The 21,459-nt window shown below is 40.3% G+C and overlaps 1 protein-coding gene and 1 long non-coding RNA gene across 2 annotated transcripts; both read left to right on the top strand.

Moving 5' to 3' along the window:
* Positions 1 to 1,248: 1,248 nt before the first annotated feature.
* On the top strand, positions 1,249 to 7,188 carry LOC307029575 (uncharacterized protein; the record flags this gene model as incomplete). Its single annotated transcript, XM_079665656.1, has 4 exons — positions 1,249 to 3,030; positions 4,736 to 5,979; positions 6,627 to 6,792; positions 6,948 to 7,188. The coding sequence occupies exons 2-4, from the start codon at positions 5,850 to 5,852 to the stop codon at positions 7,186 to 7,188; spliced, it is 537 nt and encodes a 178-aa protein (XP_079521782.1). The 5' UTR covers positions 1,249 to 3,030; positions 4,736 to 5,849.
* A 701-nt stretch (positions 7,189 to 7,889) lies between these two features.
* LOC307027818 lies at positions 7,890 to 10,584 on the top strand. The gene is made up of 3 exons (XR_013804771.1): positions 7,890 to 8,028; positions 8,650 to 9,232; positions 10,021 to 10,584. It is a non-coding gene; the product is annotated as an uncharacterized lncRNA (long non-coding RNA).
* The last annotated feature ends 10,875 nt before the right edge of the window (positions 10,585 to 21,459 follow it).

Genomic DNA, 21,459 nt, shown 5'->3' with positions numbered 1-21,459 from the left:
ACAACTGTCTCTGGACTCTGAGCGAAATTATACTTTTCATATGTATTATCTGTATTATCTGTGTTATTTTTGAGACAACGCAACGAGTCAAAATTCTCCGCTGTGTACAAACAGCGCTCTATCTGTCTGTCCGTCTGTCTGTCTGTGTGTGTCTGTGTGTGTCTGTCAACGCATTGGTCCAATCACATTCAGCATCCCGTCAGCGTTTTTACCCCCCCACCAACACTCTGCGAATCAGAGGCACAGTAGGGCGGGTCTTCGCGGAATGCGGGTGGGAAAAATGTGTGTTTAAAAAAAAAAAAGTCAGAGCGAGAGTTAACAGCTCATCTAGTTGCATCTGTACTGTAGCTAGCAGCCTAGTTTCACCTACCGGGGACCCCGGGGCGGCATGGGGTGGCAACTGCCACCCTAAAAATAGGCCACGCCACCCCAGTTGGCAGCTTTGTTTTGAAAGAAAAGTTGTGGCTCATCGGACATTTATGAGAGAACGTCTCTAATGTCCGAGTGCAAGTGAATGCAGCACAAGACACACGTCTTGTAACGCACGTCAACCCATTATGGAAAGCCAAAAGTGCCATAATACGGGGGTGAAAAAACGCGCGAACATACGGGGAGGTCCGTTTTTTCGCGCGAAAAAACGCGCGAACATACGGGGAGGTCCGTTTTTTCGCGTGAAAAAACGGGCCAATATACGGGCGAATGTTCGCGCGGTTTTTTATATGATAATGAGCCCCTCCTTCTGATTTCCTTAGCCAATAAGTTAAAAGTGTCTGTAACCAATCAGTGAAGGGTAAAGCCAGACCAAAACAATCTGTAGATGAAAAGTTCCTGACATGGTGAGGCTGTGCTGTAAATTGTGCATTATTCCAGATTCAGGGGACTAAGTATTAATTTGCCTTTGAATATAATAAATATATCAATCAATATATCAATATAACCTGCCTTCATTGTTTTTTTTTAAATAAAATGGCATTACCCTTTTCCTTAAACCTCTGGAGTGTGAAGTGAAGGTATTTTCTCAATTTTTAGATGTCTCCTTAAATCCACTTTTAAATGTACTTCTTATAACATGGCATGGTGTTACATGTCAAAATGTTCAGTAGTCTCTGGTGTTGCTAGAAATGCAAATTCACTCACCTTAGAGCACTGTCTTATGAGAAACCTAGCTTAGAAATCCGATTTTTGGAAAACTTCAAAACTGTTGTGAAACACATATGTACTCATGTCATCCCTTTTTTTTGGTGTTTCAGATTTTGTTCACCAAAGTCTTTGGTTCACAAAAGTAGTGAAATATATCAATTACACTATAAGCCTATATAAAAGTGTTGTTCATGTCTAAAATGAAAATGTGTAAATTATAATTTAGAGTAAAATATTTCCATCCCTCTACTTTCACCACAGAAAAGTTACATCAGGACTGAATAATGACTTCATATTCCATACCAAGGTTTATGTGATGTGTACAAATACAAATTCAGCATTTCAACTTTATTTTTCAACCAACTATTTATGTTAACATATGAAACTGTAAAATCTCAATATTTCCAATATCAGAACTTTTTCAACCAACTATTCATTATAAATGTAAAGACAGGGGGTCTTTGTCCATGGTCTTTGTCTGTCTTCCAAGACAGTGGGTCTGGCTGCTGTGTAGGTGGGGCTGATGGTGCATGGCCTGCTGGTGGCTGTGTCGGAGGGAGGTAGGTGGGATTGTCCCGGGTTGATGCTGGGATTGTCCCGGGTTGATGCTGGTGGCTGGATGGGAGGTACGTGTGCTAGGCGAGACTTCTTTGCTGGCTGGGTTGATCGTGATGGCTGTGGTGGAGACCTTTGTATCGAGGTGTATCTTAATCTTGTGGCAGGCACAGATGGAGGTGGAGGCCGCTGTAGGGATGCTGGTCCTCTGGTCCTCGGGTCCTTGGTGGTGATGGCTGTGGTGGACGCCTTTGTACCGAGGTGTATCTTAATCTTGTGGCAGGCACAGATGGAGGTGGAGGCCGCTGTAGGGATGCTGGTCCTATGGTCATTGGTGGTGATGGCTGTGGTGGAGGTCTTTGAGCCACGGTAGATTTTGACCTGGGGGCCGGCACAGATGAAGGTTCTGGCTGCTGGATAAACGCCACCTCTGGGCCACTAGGCCCAGGCAGCTGTGAAATCTGAAGGAAAAAAAACATACCTTTACATTTAGCAAATCAAAATAACTGTATGACGTATTTTTCTCTAATCAAAAATGGAAATAAATCCACATGCCATATTATGACTTTTATGAAGGATTAAAGCCTTCTTCATTTCCAGTATATAATACAGTGATAACACACACAACCCGGTTGACTGTACTCACTTTAACCTGGCTCTGTTGTCCACTGATAGGCATAGTGCTGTGTACCTGGACTCACATTCAGGTTCAGGTCCGGACTCAAGTCCAGAGGTTCAGGTTCAGGTCCGGACTTATAAGTCCGGACTTGGGTCAAGTTGTGTGAGTAACTAAAGTGAACTTATTGTGAGCTAATTATCAATTGAAAATAAACTCATAATCAACTCAAATTCAAACTCGTCAGGTTTATTGTGCCCCCTTCCAACTTGTGTCTACACCATGTATTTTCTATAACTCTACATGTGTTACTAACTACACAACACAACTACATACATAGTGATGTACATACAAGACTCAATCTGCAAGAGTACAAGTCTATGTGTTCTTGTTCAAGAACAACAGCATATTGACATTGTTTGGGTGAAGTGTTGCTCTTTCGGCAGACACTATATCACCATACATGCAAAGGAGTTAGCTTAGCTACACTACCAAATATGGCAACCAGCATCCCACGCTGTCAGTGTCCACTATGTCTAAGACAGCTTCCCTTGACGTCACACAGATCTCGCGAGCAGTTGCGATATTTTGCGAGACTTCGTGAGTTCAGTAATGGCCGCCATATCAGAAGCCAAAACAATGTTTTTCGTCTTTTCTCAGCGCAAATTTCTCGATCTATGGAAGGTTTTAGATGGTTTAGAACAAAAAGGAGAATATACGTAAGTACCGGTTCCCGAAGTTCCGGTTTTAACTGGACTTGAACCGAAACTTTTTACAAGTCCAGTACCGGTTCGGCGTACCGGTACGCAGCACATCATAGGCACAATATTAGCATAGCATTAGCGCGCTATTAGAATTTCAATAATATGAACAATTATGAACTCAGACCAGCATTTCACATATTTATACAAGCAGAATACACTTGAAATGTAAGCCAAACTACTGCACGGGAGTCATACACCTAGTAACATAGAAGAACAAAGAAGCTAGCGGACGCCATTAGCCACTGTAGTGGAGCCGAACTAGCTGACAGAATGACATTAAACTACACATAAAGAACAGTTTCAAAAACACTTCTTAGATCGAAATATGACATAATCTTTGTACACACTACTAACCTGTTGAACAGGAGAAATGAATGAAGCAGAGGGAACGTTGTTGCCGTTCCAGCCAGAATGCCAAGTCTGCGGCAGACACATAATAACAACACTTACTTTACGGCATGCGCTCAGCAACACATTCCCTTTTACGGCATGCCCACTGAGGCCTTTCCGTGTCCTATACTGCCCTCTGCTGTTTGTAATGATATACAATATTTAACATAAACATGCCTTCGAGAGTATAACTTAATTTATACAAGACAATATACATTGAAAATGTGCCCACATATTTATGCGGTTATCTGAATCATATTTTCTACCCCTTATATTCGAAAATATATGATTAAATATCTAAAATATGCGCACTTCGACGCTGCGTGGGTGGACTCCAGTTATATCTTTCAAACTAAATCTATCCACTATCTGCTTGTAGACTAACGGTCAAAGGGTCTAATATCCGGGAGGGCCGGGCTCGAGTCTCGGAAAGGAAACGTTTTTTTGTGTTATCTCTTTTCATTCACTTACAATCTTTGTATAAATGCAAAGTATTACAAGGTCTGCTTCACCTTAATTGTCCCAACTGCTTGGCAACAGCTGTCTGTTCTCCAGTTGTTTAAGGTGGTAGCCTGTCGCCTGCGTTCATGTTTCAAATAAATGGGAATTGATCAGCCTCAGATGTATTAATTTATAAAAAAAAAAAATTTTAATTCGAATGTTTCTCTTCAGTGCAATTGCAATTGCACATTGCATCATTTTTGTGTTCTTTGTTCTGTTTTAGAAAGGAAGGATTGTTTACTTTTTTCGTTGTCTACAAAACCGGAAAAACAACATAATTGTGCTTTTCCAGACACTGAAGAAAGAAAAATACCATGAATTTTCGGTATCAGGGCTGTTAGGGAAAAGATCAGGCAATATATCTTGAGAGAAAACTTATCTTTTGATCCCGTTTGAATTGTGCCACGAATTACACTTATGATGTTTGTCATCTTAAACAATCACTTCCATGTCAAAAAACTCAGTTTGTCGTAAAACTGTTGAAATATAAGACTATGAAAAATACGCAACTAGAAATAAGTGAAATGTGCCAACGTGACGGCCGTCTTGGTGTGTGGTGCGCGACGGGAGATGTAGGTCATTGACTGGTTTCAGGCCAAAAAAAAGTGTTACTTCACAGTTTTACGACACATTTAAAAAAATTTGACTTGTAAAATTATCTTTTAAATCGACAAAAATCATATATGTAATTTGTGGTTCAATTCAAACGGGATCGAAAGATAATCTTTCTCTCTCCATTTACTTCAATACATACCTTTTCCGAAATAAGGTCCCATGGAGCTCAACCGGAAAGGGAGGGACTTCGCCTCTCTATAAGCATGCAGCAGCAGTAGCAGCAGCCGGAAAAATGTCCACGAGAAACTTCATCTTGCGTTGCAAAAGGACAATAAATGACTGCACAAGACTTCTCCAAACAGATGATGCCGGTCATGCCGTGTTACAATCCACAGTAACGAGGTAAGGGCCAAGCCTATTGCTACTGTTAGAAATTAAAATCAATGTTTTAATGGGGAAATGTAGTTTAAACATGCCGTCAGTTTTAATGCTCTTTTATACTGAAAAACCAGAAATTCTTGTGCACAAGCAGTTAAGCTTTTATTCTGAAAATCCTTCATCTCCGGTTAGCATTTAGCATGTGGCTAATATACGATTTCCTGAAGAGGTGAATTTAGTAGCGAAATGAGAGAGTGGTGCAAACCGAAGCCTGCTGACTTAACACTACAACTATAGATGTCGAGATACTACCATGCTGAATATTAAATGAAGGTACAGTTTATTTGAATACATTATTTACAGACGAGAGTAGCATGTGACAACATCCGGAATGACCGGAAACCAAACGAGCCGAGAAGTATTGTTTAGAGTATTGATTACAGCGTTTAGAATGTGTTAAATGAAGAGTGATGAAAGAGAATATGAGGAGAAACTGCGTGTTAAGCATATATTGAATGTGAAAAGAACCTATCCTCTGTTTAAATGCAATAACGGACATTAGAGACGAGGCGAGCCGGCTGGCGGGGAGGAGCCAGCAGACGATATATAAACAGCACCGGAGGAGAGATCCGGGCTCTTCTCTTCCCTATCGAGGAGAGCCAGATCACAGCTGTTTGTCTGACTGAACAATATTCTGTCTGTAACACTACCGCGCCTCTTTTAATTAAAGTACCCAATTGAACTTTCACAGAGACTCCATTTAGTCTCCTATTTTAAAGCTTCTCTCCTGGTCGGGAGAATAACGTACACAGTTAACACTACTACCAACACAAAGGAATGTAGTTTGTTTTTGCATGTAACCTAAACTGAGGTTGTGTGAGATCTTTCACACTTACAAATTCTGTCTTCTCCCCTATTTCACCAAACCGTTTACTGGCAGGTTAGAAACCATGGAAAGGAGCCTCGAGTGGTCACGGGGCAGGCTAATTAACGTCCCTACAGCTGATCTTTTACTTCAGGACCTTCGGGAATATATACTTGAAGTCCGGAGATCTTGGCCTACCACACCCGCACAACAAGGTAGGTCGATGTGATAATTGTTCACTTTAGCATAGGCTTTCGTTGATAAACCAGTGCTAGTATTGTTGAGTACTAAGTGTCCAACAGGCCAATACATTTTAAAGTAATTATTTGTTTTAAATATGGGTAATACCAATATAAACACCTTTTTTAATCTGTAGTTGCCAGCTATTAATTACAACATTCTGGTGAGACGCTCTGAGTCTCGAGTTGTCCACTTAAAACTGTACTCCAAATTCCACCTTTATATCCTGCCACAGTAGAGGAGACGCTATTCCCCCTCCCCCGTCGAGGGCAGTCTGGCCATCTGTAGTACACCACGTATCATCAAACGTGTGAATGAGGACATTGAAAGGGTGCCAGAGGGGGAGTCTCTGTCTTCAGGGTTGGAAGACACAGACTGCAACTATGTATCTCTATGCCCATACACATTTATGCTTTTGTTCTTACTGTATACTACAACTATAGTGTATTGCATGTCCACTGGTTTAATGCCAAACTGCATTTCATTTTTTTAAAAAGTATCTTTAGGCTGGGCAATGACAATAAAATAGACGCATTGTGTGCGTTTCTGGCACAACGGCATAAATGCGTTGCTTTTACAACAATGACAATAAATGTAATCTAATGTTTTGCTGTTGTTGCAGGTCATTCTGGCTACCACGCCCCACTCATTTTGTTGGGTGGTCGAGGTCCCCCACAATTCAGCATTTCCAGAGAGCAACTCTCTTTTTTGAGGAGCTGTGGTTTTACAGCAACAAAGATGGCACAGATATTAAAAGTATCTCTGCGCACAGTGAGACGGCGATTGAGGTATGTAGCAATGTCTTCAACATTGGAAGTGCCATCTTGTCTCAATTTATTGTAAACATCCCAAGGAGGGGTTGTAGCCATGTTACACTATGCATGTTGTAAAGTAAATCTGAATACCGTAGGTCTCATATATTTAAAACATGTTTATTTTTCAGGCAGTTCCACATGCTGCGCTCTGGGACATACTCCACCATCTCAGATGCTACACTAGACGACCTCATCAAGGAGATAGTGGCTGGGAATAACCAGATTGGCCCTGAATCTGTCAGGGCACAGCTGCAGGCCCAGCAGATGTGGATACAGAGACGCAGAGTGCGGGACAGCATGAGGCGGATAGACCCAGAAGCAGCTTCACTGGACATCAATCAATCAATCAATCAATGTTTATTTATATAGCCCAATATCACAAATGTTACATTTGTCTCAGTGGACTTCACAGTTTGTACAGAATATCAGTATGACAATACGACACCCTCTGTCCTTAGACCCTCACATCGTACAAGGAAAAACTTCCAGAGAAAACCCCACAGTTTAAAGGGAAAAATGGGAGAAACCTCAGGGAGAGCAACAGAGGAGGGATCCCTCTCCCAGGACGGACAGACGTGCAATAGATGCCGTGTGTAAATTGAAAAGATAATACATTTGCAACATAGGTAGTCCAAATGTTTTGAAATGCATGTGTGTATAATAAGAAGATGAATCCACGAGGATATCCATCCAGGACTTATGATCCAGGACCGCAGCCACGACTCAAGATCCAGGACTCGCAATCCATGACACAGGACCGCAGGATCATCCATGACTCCGGATCCCGGCGTATATAGACACCAAAAAGAAAGAAATTTGGGGAAGCTGGGTTAATCGGAACATGAGAGTACACAGGTATAGACAGAGAGAAGGAAGAAGTAAGATGTCCCCCGACAAACTAAGCCTATATCAGCAAAACTAGGGGCTGAATCTAATCAGCCCTAACTATAAGCTTTATCAAAAAGGAAAGTCTTAAGCGCACTCTTAAAAACGGATAGGGTGTCTGCCGTCCGAACACAAACTGGAAGCTGATTCCACAAAAGTGGAGCTTGATAAGAAAAGGCTCTGTCACATGTCCTCTCAAGCTGCAGAAGACAACTCCAAAACAGTGGAGGATCTGCAGAAGCAACTGCAGGAGTTAAGAGTCCAGCGAGAGTTTTGCTAACAGAGGTTTGCTGGCTCCGACGACAACATCCGATTCTATACAAGGTAATGTTTTGGCTAAATTCTATCCAAGTTTTTGAGATGGGTTAGCTTATAAAGAATCCTGTTTACCTGCCGTGTGACCGCTGACTATATGCATGCAGTGTTGGAATAAGTACTCAACTTAACTGAAGTATAAGTACAAATACTATGGTTTTAAAATACTCCTGAACTGAACATGTAGAATCATAAATCCTGTGTTTTCATATATAAAAAGTAACTAGAAACTATGAAGGTTAACTAAATGTGGTGGAGTAAAACATATTAATACTAACAACATACTGATAATATTTTACTACAAGTGGAAATCTTCAAAACCTTACCAAAGTAAAAGTATGTCAATATCCACTGCGTTTCCCCCAGTTGCACACGTAAGAATGAAGAGTAAACGTAGTCATTGTGTGTAAAATGTTCCCTGTATGTTTTAGATTATTATTACTGCTGCTAATGTAGTTGCTACATTTTACTGCTGTAGATTACTATACCTGCACCTAGTGCCTTCTTACTCAGTCTATTTGAATTGTAATGTATTATAGCAAACAAGAGGAAAGCATTAGCCCATGTGTTACAGTTAACACGATTGTATTTACTGTCAATTAATGACTGACATGTGTCTTTTGTGTACAGATTCCCGAGCTATAACCACCTGATGGCCTTCTGGTTTTTAATTGAGCCTTCAATTCATTAAATGGTTTGTGTTACTAGAGCGATATCAACTGCCAAGAGTAATGAAGAAGTGGTTACACACGCACGTCCATCAACGGTAGGTTACGTTTCTTTTAACACACAATCTAAACACAAACTGAAGGGAAAATGTCTCTCCGACATTTCATTGCTTTTGTGTAGGCTAAAAGGCTAAAGTACTCAATCCTTTTTGAATACATCAGAGAACTAAAACAACTTAATGTTTTTCCCATAGTGTGCTACACTCATGACATTAATATAGTAACCTTTTTTTGTTTTTATCTTCCAGAGACAGCTGCTTCAGCCAATTGACGAGTTCTTCCTTTTTCTATGCTTCCTGTCGGTGGGTTTGAAAGAGAGGGACCTTGCAAACCGCTTCAACGTACACCAGTCCACTGTGAGCCGCATCATTGCAACATGGACAAGTTTTCTTACAACTTTATTGGGGTCACAGTGCATCTGGCTTACACCTGCAGAAGTTCAAGCCCACCTCCCAGAGGCATTCAAAGATTTCCCAGACACACAGGTGATCCTGGATTGCACAGAGCTGAGGTGTCAAACACCATCCTCACTCCTCCTCCAAATTGAAATGTATTCTACATAGAAATCTCACTGCACCATGAAAGCCCTGGTTGGCATAGCCCCACATGGTGCAGTGACATTTGTTTCCAGTCTGTATGGTGGTTCTGTCAGCGACAAGGAGATTTTCAAACAATCTGGAATAGCTGCATTGTTGACTGAAAACATAGCAGTGATGGTAGATAAGAGCTTCCTGATCAGCGATTGCTGCAAATGCAAGGTGTACTGCCCACCTTTTCTGTCAAAGCAGAAGCAAATGCCAGCCTATGAGGTGAGGGAGACACAGGCCATTGCCAGACTGAGGGTTCATGTAGAGCGTGTCATTAGGAGGATAAAAGAGAACAAACTTTTTGATGGTGAATCCCACATAGGTATTGTTTGTATTCTTATCGATAGTCATGAACTTTCTCTTGTGACAAAATAGACTCTCCGTTAGTAAACGTTTACTCTGTGTAAAAGTGATTTCTGTGTGTAAAAGTGAGGTAACATGTGTAGATGAATAACATCAACTTGTATTCGTCCCACACATACACACCTATAGATGTAGTTATATTTGTGTCTGTGACTTTATATTGAATGGGAAATAACTGGAAAATACCTGTGTAAGAGAGAGACTCCTGTCCCGCCTCTCCATTTTATTTTTAGTTGTGCATTGTTATTTGTGCTTTAGAAACATTCCACTTGAACTTTATTTGAATGAACTTAGTAGTAATTATTGTCCTATATTTCTTTCAGATTTCACAGCTGCCTGGGCCTAGGAGAAAGAACCTCCATCTGTGCCTGCACCAAGGTCAAGATCTACCGTTGCTCAAGGGCCTTCACCAGAGCCATCACCACCGAGGACCAAAGGACCAGCATCACTACAGCGGCCTCCATCTGTCCCTGCCACAAGATCAAGATACACCTCGGTACAAAGGTCTCCACCACAGCCATCGCGATCAACCCAGCCAGCAAAGAAGTCTCGCCTAGCAGACGTACCTCCAATCCAGCCACCAGCATCAACCCGGGACAATCCCACCTACCTCCCTCCGACACAGCCACCAGCAGGCCATGCACCATCAGCCCCACCTACACAGCAGCCAGACCCACTGTCTTGGAAGACAGACAAAGACCATGGACAAAGACCCCCTGTCTTTACATTTATAATGAATAGTTGGTTGAAAAAGTTCTGATATTGGAAATATTGAGATTTTACAGTTTCATATGTTAACATAAATAGTTGGTTGAAAAATAAAGTTGAAATGCTGAATTTGTATTTGTACACATCACATAAACCTTGGTATGGAATATGAAGTCATTATTCAGTCCTGATGTAACTTTTCTGTGGTGAAAGTAGAGGGATGGAAATATTTTACTCTAAATTATAATTTACACATTTTCATTTTAGACATGAACAACACTTTTATATAGGCTTATAGTGTAATTGATATATTTCACTACTTTTGTGAACCAAAGACTTTGGTGAACAAAATCTGAAACACCAAAAAAAAGGGATGACATGAGTACATATGTGTTTCACAACAGTTTTGAAGTTTTCCAAAAATCGGATTTCTAAGCTAGGTTTCTCATAAGACAGTGCTCTAAGGTGAGTGAATTTGCATTTCTAGCAACACCAGAGACTACTGAACATTTTGACATGTAACACCATGCCATGTTATAAGAAGTACATTTAAAAGTGGATTTAAGGAGACATCTAAAAATTGAGAAAATACCTTCACTTCACACTCCAGAGGTTTAAGGAAAAGGGTAATGCCATTTTATTTAAAAAAAAACAATGAAGGCAGGTTATATTGATATATTGATTGATATATTTATTATATTCAAAGGCAAATTAATACTTAGTCCCCTGAATCTGGAATAATGCACAATTTACAGCACAGCCTCACCATGTCAGGAACTTTTCATCTACAGATTGTTTTGGTCTGGCTTTACCCTTCACTGATTGGTTACAGACACTTTGAACTTATTGGCTAAGGAAATCAGAAGGAGGGGCTCATTATCATATAAAAAACCGCGCGAACATTCGCACGTATATTGGCCCGTTTTTTCGCGCGAAAAAACGGACCTCCCCGTATGTTCGCGCGTTTTTTCGCGCGAAAAAACGGACCTCCCCGTATGTTCGCGCGTTTTTTCACCCCCGTATTATGGCACTTTTGGCTTTCCATAACCCATGGCGCGAGCGTTGAAATATGATTGGCGGCGATTTCATTTGAACGGTACGGCGCAAAACGAGAAGCATTCGGACCATAGACTGATTCGGACCTAAGTACTGAAGGAATGAGGTATTTGCGGTCTACAATGACAGAGAAAAGACTGTCAAGTTTGGCTGTACATTGAATCAATGGCTGTTCATTGAATCAAAACGCACTAAAGCTTTGGATCTTACTAATTTGGTGAGGCGTTTTGCTGAACAAAATGGTAATCGCGGCATTCAGCTGTAATAGACATGATGCTCTGCTCACGGGATGAGCATACAAAACTGTTAAGATGATGACCTTACGTGTTTTTTCTTTGTGGGGGTCTGCCCCCAAAAAACTGTTCTAAGTCCTGAGAAAGTCAAATAAGACGGTGTGTAAAACTACACTGCCCAGCCAAAAAAAAGTAACCACTTTTTTTTAACTAGGCCAGTAGGTAAGGACTTTCCACTCGATAATAACTGAAGTATAAAATAATGCATGACTGAAGTGATGGAGACCATGTTTGAAGGCAAACAAAAAGAGGAAATAACAGGTCAAATAAAGCAAATCCCCCTCTCAGATTCCACAGCAACCAGAAGAACATAAATACTGGCTGGTGATTTGATTAATCAGCTTTGTGATGGAATACAAAATGCACAGTGCATTTCCTTAGCTGTGGATGAGTCCACTGGCACCACTGACAATGCTCAGTTGCTGGTGTTTGTGAGTTTTTATGATGAGGCAAAGGGGGAGTTTGTTGAAGATGTGTTGGGCCTGACGAACCTCAGTGGACACACAAGGGGGCAAGACACTTATAAAGCAATGATGGGAATGCTGAATGAAAGAGGGTGCGGCTGCCTTTATTCATAACTGTGCAGCTCTGAGGGATCAAGCACAGACGCAATAACAATGAAAACTGCTGCACACAGATTATTTTTGTTTTTGCAACCTCGTGTTAAGAATCTTGTTGCAATTGTTTAAAATGTTGAATGACCGTAATCATCGGACCTTTGTCTTATTAAAAACATTTTTTTGGACCTTTAACATTTGTATTTGAGTACCCCTGGCCTATACAGACATAAATAAACCGGCGACTGTATTCGCTATGACACAGGCAGTCTGTAGTTTGTACTTGTTTAACTTTTGTCTAGTTTCTGAACAGATATGAAGAGCGATATGTGAGCTCTGAGTGCTAAGAGCTAACGGCTGTGTGGTTTTTCTGGGGCGCTCATTGAAGATGACGTCACGGCTCCGCCTACACTGCGTTACTATACTACCCCAGTTCCTAAACTGTAATGTGAGCGCAGCATTAAAGTGAGCCGGGCCAATGGGGCCTAACCAAACCGAGCGATGCCGAGCGAGGCCTGCAGCTGTTCCTGCACTCGCTCTTAGTCTTCCTTTTATCTCTTTCTTTCTTTCTGTCATCAGTTTGGACCCCATGACACATGAATAATGTTTCATTTAAGCTGTTAAAAGCATATTTACTCATGAACTTCTTCATAGTATCTGAATTTAGCTGCCCCTACTCCTGTTGTCAATGGTATTTTTTTGTTATGTCTCCTGGCGGTGTTGCCTCTATGGAAACGACCAGGTTGAAATAACAATGAGAACCTTTTAATCATTAAGTACTTCACTGTTTCATTTGTGTTGCATACCTAGCATTATTCGCTCACTTAAACTATTCACAGCAAATATTACATTTTTTTTACAATGTTGACATGGAATTTTCAATAATTAGTTCAATTCAATTAATTAATTATCTTTGATATGGATTTCATCTCCTTACAAAGCAAACCGAGACCGAGCAAATACGAAAACCATAAACCTGACCTTAAACTCGGACCTCAAAACACTGAGGTCTTTGAAATTGCTAACTGTATATGGATATTTTTCTTTTTCATCAATTTCTCTGATACATTCCTCTCAAATGAATTGTTACAAAAACAGGAATCCAATACAGAAGCTGAATGCAAAAGAACAGTATGTCGAGACAATGCAGTATTTTTCAAAAGGAATTCTGTGCCTGAAAGAAATTCTTGACATGTTGGAAAAAAGTTCCCAAGGTTTTGAACACATTTGTTTTTAGTAGGAAGATGCCAGCCAATGATTCAACGTCCACAAAAAAAGGCTTTGGATAACTTCTTACACTGCATGTCCCAGCCCTGTAGCCTTGTTAAACTAGTGTCCCGTCCCAGGATGGATCGCTGTTAGTCGCTCTGTCCCATCAGGGGTGACCTTCAGTGGGATGCTGATGCAATGGGATATCTCCCTGCTTGGCAGCACCAGACAGGCCACCGCTAAGGCAAGGACGCAACCGCTGTGGATCTATCACCCAAACAAACGGCCACTTCCTGGTGAAGCGACGGTGGAATACATCAAACTCCAACACAACAGCAGGTCACTGCTGCAGGTGCTCTGCCAACTGACTCTCTTCACACAAAGGAACAAAGGTACGCCAATCCAAAAAAGTGTGTAATTTGCGGAAATAGGGGGAGGATACATTACTATACAACAATAAGCAAAAGGAAGAGAGAGGGATTGTTGAAATACCAACTTACGTATGAAATACATTTGCAACTAAGAAGGACGTTCGTTGTAAAACCCAATACAACTTTTTCCTAACTTTAACTCATTATCAAAATCTTTACTCACGATTACCAATGCCAAAAATGTTTAAAAAGGAATTTCTTAAAGAAAAATTACACACACAATCTTGAATTCTATTATATAGGCTGGTGACACAGCATATGATATGATAACCACAGAGTGATGGCAAATGGCAGCAGAAATGGATCAACATAGTATTCAAATTTTACTTTTTTCCAACTGTTTTCTGTCTTTTTTGCTGACAAAACATATGTATATAAAGTTTGTAGAAAATGGTTAGGATGGTCACATATTGGCAGTGACAATGGTTCACAGATAAAAATCGAGTGAAAATAAGGAATGGAGAGTCAACTCCAACGTTTTTTACACTTCCATTACCTATTTAATTTCATTGGCCAACTGCAAGTACCCCCTGCATTTGTGTTGTATTTTCATTGTGGGACAAAAGTAGGTCCATCAACACCACACTCAAAAAACAAGAGATTGTAGCATGCATACTGGCATTTTTAAGTGTACTTCAATTTTGTATTTGCTACTATTCATTGTTAGTGTGTGTGGTGAGCCATGATGAGCAATTCAGGTAACAATGAGGCATTAAAGACAGGTATGTACACACACAGCCAAAACAGGATTCCTGCGACCCTGATGCTTGTGTTCCCTCAGTTAGCCTCGCAGCCTTTTGGTTCAGCCGGTGTTTGATAAACTTCCCTTGACACCTCGTATGATTAATGATGGTTAACAGAATTGAATTAAGGTTAAGAAAGACATGGCTGCGGAAAGAGAGGCGGTCAGAGGGGAGGGAGGGGGCAGCGTTGGGTTGAAGGTAGCAAGTGCGGTAAATAACTTCTTTAGAGGAAATATAGAGCAGCCCCTCCTCTGCGCCCTCTCCACCATGCCAAGTAATTACTCGACCCGGCCTCCTGTAATAATTCCTATTACAAGCAGAACGGAAGAGTCGGTAACTCAGCACGCAGGACAAGGTGAAGGCAAGGCCACGGAGCAGCGGATCAATATTTCATTTACTCACCCTGCTTCACCATCCCGGTCCTGGATCAAATTTACCAACAAAGCGGACGGAGGTAGAGAAAGAACGAGAAAGAAGGAAGAAGAAAATAAAAAGAAACAAGGTCCATTGAAAACAACGACACAAGGCCTTTAATTTCCTCTGGGTTTTGGTAGGAGGAGGGAGGGAAACATGGGCTCTGGAGATGAGCTTGTGGAGGTCAGATGTGTGTGTTGTTGTGTGTGCACCAATTTGATGCTACCACAAGGTCGTCAATCACAGATAAATCATCAGAGAAAAGAATGTTGGAAATAATGGACAAAAACAAACACTTTTGTCCTTCTGCTTGAAAAGCAATTGCTTTTTTTCTAATTTGATTGACATGAAGCGTTAGAACAACCTCTTATATACGAAGTATTTACTAACTAAAGTGTATACTAGTGTAGAACTGCTGAACAGAGTGTCTGTTTGATTCTCAGCTGTGTGGGCTGCATTGCCTGACTAGCCTATCACTTAGTGAGGGGTCATGTGGCATGAGCAGTTTATTCAGTCAGATTAACCTGCTTTCAAGTTGATCCCACCTCTAACCAACTGGAGCATGCCCCGTAAAAGAAATCTTGTTAGAGAAGTGGTTATTTCTTCTTAAGCTCCTTTAAAGCTGCAATAATCAATATTTGTATACTACGTATGATGTGTAAGGTGTATATCACAGTGACACATCAGTGACGGCTCATTTATTTTGGTGGTTCAGCTCTGATTAACCCACTGTATGCTCCCGTCAAATCTACCAGATATTTTCTATAAAGGGAATACATGTGAGATAATCTCCTAAATGAAATATTGGTTGCATACTTTTCTTTGATTTTCTGCATGAACATACATACAACAAGACTGAAGTATGAAAATATGTTGTTGTATTTTACATTTCAAGACCAGACTGTCCTTGCATTAATAACAAACTATTATTATGTTCAAATGTGTTTAAGTTATTCCATCCCAAACCCTAACCCTAACCTTATGGACGAGTAATGCACCCGCACAAATTTGATGCTGTTTACTTCAATACAACACAAATATGTCATTTTAAAACTATTTTGTATCTCATTAATGCATTGTTTTTATGAATCTGTTATTCTATTATGTTTATTTATTGCTTTCCTCTCTGTTGTCTTATTATTATTATTTGTTAATGATCATGTAAAGCACTTTGAATTACCTCTGCGTCTGAAATGTGCTATATAAATAAACGTGCCTTACAGTACCTTACATCAAGGTTTTTCTTCGTTTTTGATTGTTTAGTCACAGTAAAACTATTTTCTTTCATGTATTCAAGGTAGCGCAGGGTAAGTAGTTGAGATATAAATTGTCCTTTTGGGGATTTGGGAAGGCAGACTTCAATTTTTCTAAAATACTGCAGATGTTTGTGTCAGTATTTTGAAATCTGATTTTAGAAAATCTGAATTAGCCTTAATGCCCCGAAGGCTGACCGCAGCTGTGTGTAAAAGATATTCCATGCCGACATTGTTTCCTCGACAAAACCAAAGAAACTCGTCTTCTGCTGCAGAGCTGACAGGGGCTTGGATCAATAAGTGAGAACACTCCTGACTTCCCTCGCTCTTCTCTCGCAATCGTTTCAGTCCTGTCCGAACCACAAAGGTCAGATTACCTGAAGAGAGGACAGCAGAGAGCGGGGCGGCTCATGCATTAAAGACTGAGGAGTTATAGGGTTTGGGGGGAGAAGAAGGTGGAGTGAATTTAATAAATAACAAATTCCCCTCAGCTCCACAGAGCATGCTTTGTGTTTAATTGCGCTGTATTGATTTTTCTCGCTCTTTTTTCTTTACGTTCTTGGGTCGGGCATTTCTCTCAGTTTGGAACAATCAGGTGGCCAAGGTGGACCTTAGAGTCGAATGTCATTTATTCTCCCTCCTCCTTCCCCTTCTTCATCCCCTCACTCTCCTGTTTTTCTTCCTTTCCCCCTTCTTCCACTCACCTTCCTCCTGATGCCTTTTATGTTTCAAGCTTTTTCGTGGCTTCTCAACTGTCAAGGTTATCTTAAAATTGCTTTTAACGCTTTCCGGCTGTTTACGAAGGATTTTGACGAATACAACAGATTGCATCAACAGCCACAAATGGTTGTTTTACTCAAGCATATTGTGTTCTTAATACTTGCGAAGTTGGATGGGAAAGAGAGGTAATAAGGCATTGGCTCCACAATCTTTAGATCTAAGGAAAAGCATTTACACTGAGGCTGTATGATGGAGAAAATTGTTATATTCTTTAAAAATAATGAAAACCCACATTTTAATGTAACAATTTCAACACTTGTAACAGACGTGAGTCACTGAGACAGTCTTTAATAACATTTAATACCTACATCAGCTCATAATCTCTCCAGCTGTTTATTATCATAATTTCTTTGTCCTTTCTCTTCTTCAGCATCAACCCTCTTGTTAATCAAAGTGTCGAAAAGTTTGTAAAATACTTAAAAGGTGACATAAAGCGCAGCGGGTGCACGGAACGCAAATAACATGAAAATCCATCATCAAAAATAATAAAACTCAGTTGATCTAACTCGGTATGTCAGCAGCCTTCACCTTGAAATAAGAGCGCGTGGTAAATTATGTGTTTCGAGCCGACTGGGGGGCAAGTTAAATGCCATGAATAAAGCTGCAGTAGCACAACCTCTGGTATGATGAATCAGGTAGAAAATCACACATGTCAACAGTGCCATCACACCTCCTCTGTGGACAGAGGTGTGTATTTTCGTCTAAAAGGAAAGCAATTTTCCAGTAATTCGCCCCTTTAAAAGCTGACTTGACATTTCTTGCCATTATGAGTACAATGTGCCCAATTATGGAATGAATGGCAATTAAGCGAATGTGAAAATGTCAGATGAATTACGGCTCACTGAGGTGAACCTGGTGACATCCGGTCACCATCTACCATTTGGATCCTCCGCCATACTAACCACATCACCCCATCATGTCTTTCTCCTACAATCACCTGATGAGGGGAAGTCTTTAGGTTCACAATAAGACACTTTCTAGACTCAACTTTAAAAAGAATTGATAAGAAACAAGACTGTAATGCAGAGTTCAGACCAGTTCCTTTAATTAAAGATGCCCTATTATGCTCAATTTTAGGTTAGTATTTGTATTTTGTGCCTCTACTGTGACATGTTTACATGCTTTAATGTTCAAAAAGCTCTTTATTTTTCTCATACTGCCTTTGCTGCAGCACCTCTTTTCACCCTCTGTCTGAAACCAGAGCCCAGTCTGCTCTGATTAGCAGAACAGCTCTGTTGTAAGGCCTGAAACAGAGCTGTCCAGGCAGGGGGGAGTGTGTGGGAGAGAAACTTTGCAATTTTAGCGTTGCAGACCATTTACATGCACAAAACCTACAGGAAAAGGAACACTCCAAAAAGCATAATAGGGCCCCTTTATGTAAAACAAACAGTACTGTAATATAAAATACTCTGATAGAGTCTGATACCTAGAAATCCTCCATTCAAATGTGTATACACACCCGGAAGTAAGTATTCTCCTTAGTGTCGATTGATTTTAAAGGAATATCTGCACTACTCATCAACTCAAAAATCAAATCAAATCAAGTTTTATTTATATAGCACATTTATAAACAATTTTTGGTCGAGCCAAAGTGCTGTACATATAATAGAAATAGCCTACAGTAGAGACACTTTACGGCTAATACAACAGCACATTTGTTCAGAATATCAGTCTGAGAAAAAACGACACCCTCTATCCTTAGACCCTCACATCGTACAAGGACAAACTTCCGGAGAAAACCCACAGTTTAAAGGGGAAAAAATGGGAGAAACCTCAGGGAGAGCAACAGAGGAGGGATCCCTCTCCCAGGACGGACAGACGTGCAATAGATGCCGTGTGTAAATCGAAGAGATAATAAATTTTACAGCATATAGACCGAATGTTAGGCAATGCATGTGTCTGTAATAAGAAGATGAATCCACGAGGATGTCAGCTACAATCCTGTGAAAGCCATCAGGGAAGCAGCATGACGAGACCCAAGGCAGGACCGCAGAGACAGGTTCAGCCACGACCCGAAGTCCACGACTTAATCCAGAACTCAGGATAGAGGATCCAGGACACAGGACTATAGCAAGAGGATCAGCCTTGACTCCGGATCCCGGTGTCGATATAGATACAAAACAAGAAAAAAGATTTGGCTGGGTTAATCGGAACAAGAGAATACACAGACACAGACAGAGAGGGAAAACGTAATTGGATAAAAGTTATTCTTGATAACCCTCTAGAAAGATCTCATGAACTTCCCCACTCAATCTATCAAGACCCGAGCAGTTCAAAAACACCAGATTATCCTTGTTAATTACACAACATTGATTGGTTTAAATTGTGTACAATGGTTTTGTGTTTTTCCCCTTCGACTCTGAGAAACAAATAGTTGTATCGGAGTATAGGATGGTAGAAGACACTACACTACCCATAATCCTCAGCTATCGTTTGAGACTACACCACGCGCTTTGCTGACAAACCCCTTGATTAGTCCTCAAGTTCTGTGATTGGTCGACCTCCGACTGTATTCCATATGAAAAAAAACGTTTCATAAAAGATGAAATCACACTTTATTCAGCCGCAGTGGCGTAGCCACCCACATGCACGTCTGGCCCACCCATAGCCAATCAGCGCGTCATAGCGATTTTGACGTTCCTGACAACCCAGAAGGAAGTGCCACAAACTGCAGTTCATCTAGTGGCCGACAGGGGATGGATGCAGAAAGGAGCAATTTCCATAGACCCCCATGTTAAAATGCCCAACTTTACAGCAGAAATAAACATGTTTCTAGCCTGGATCCAATAAAACGTATTCTGGATATAGTTAGATTCCACCTTCATGACAATGGAATAGGGAGTGTATTTTTTTTTACCATGAGTAAATTAGTAAGTAAAGTAAGTTTGGCCGTGAGTGAATGAAAGTCTTATTTCTTCTTGAGGTGTGCAGTGAAGCGTGTACACATTTACTGAATATGAAAAGACTGTGTGTGCCCACTGTGCGACTGTCAAGGATAAACAACCTGTAGCCGCAGAGCCAGTCATGTGGATGTCAGTTTTACACACATTCTGAGGCCGCCGTGCCTATGTTTTTGTTTTCACTGCTAGTTTAGGCTTATGCTTATGTTTAATTAGTGCATTAAAAAATAAATAAAATCATTAAAGTTTCAGCTCAGACCCCACGCTTAATAAGTCTCCCCCTGGCCCACCTACATTTCTCCAGGCCCACCCACACAATAATTCCGGCTACGCCACTGTTCAGCAGTGCTTGCTTTACTCTTTGAAAGTCGTCACATATGCATTGTAATAAATGGTTCGGTTGCATTAAATATTACACATCTGGCTTAGTTCTTTATTTATCTACAGACATTGCGCCTCGGAATAGACCGGAAACTATTCTTTTACCGTTCTGTTTAATTTCACAATAAAGTTAATAGTAATATTTTGTTTTGATGTTATTATTTTGTATTAACTAGACGGCTGGGTCATGTTAAGACCATCTTTTCTGTGTTGCTGTGGGTTTTTCCCATCACTTTTGTGTTACAATTATCAAAACAATATATGTGTGGTCGTCTGTGGACAACAACATATATCCTTCTTAAACTAAACCGGAAACAGCAGTATATTTTATTGTGTTAACACTGTAAACTTGACAGCTTTTTAACCCGAACCACGTACTGGTTAAAGCACGTTATTACACGTTTAGAGTAATTGCAATGCAGGTAGATTGTGTTGCTTTTTAATGACTGTTTTAAAATGCCTTTTTCTTAATGTCTTTCATTTTTATAAAGCACTTTCAATTGCCTTGTGTTGAAAAGTGCTGTATAAATAAACTTGCCTTGTCTTGCCTAAGATATGCTGCATGTTTTGTTGAATGTGTTATATTTGATGAAACATTTTAAATATTAAGAGTACATACAAATTAGGGGGAAAGTAGAAGGTCAATGATAGAAATATAGAATAGAAAATATCAAGAAGATACTGTAAATTATCTCTACAGTAAAACAGTTTAGATATTAAGATATTAATAGGAGGATGTGCAAAACAGACTAACTAATTAGGCTTTATTTAAACATTAAATAATACTAAGGTCTTCTTTTAAATACATGTAAGCAAAAAGCTTTGGGGGTATCTACAGATAAATATTAAGCCTGACAAAGTGCTTAAAGTCTAATATATTGCATGGCTTGTTTTGGGACTTGACAATCAACTTTCCTGCAATGTTAACTGTTGAAGCACTTGTTTTAACCGATATTATACATATTTATTATACTCTTATAAGCTGTATGTAGATAGAATAAGAAATGTGCAGAATATAACAGTTTAATGGTGGAGGT

The sequence above is a fragment of the Notothenia rossii genome (assembly GCF_949606895.1).
Source record: "Notothenia rossii genome assembly, chromosome: 2".
In the NCBI taxonomy this organism is placed as follows: domain Eukaryota; kingdom Metazoa; phylum Chordata; class Actinopteri; order Perciformes; family Nototheniidae; genus Notothenia; species Notothenia rossii.
The sequence above is the reverse complement of the archived record's forward strand: the minus strand, read 5'-3'. Positions and strand labels throughout refer to the sequence as shown.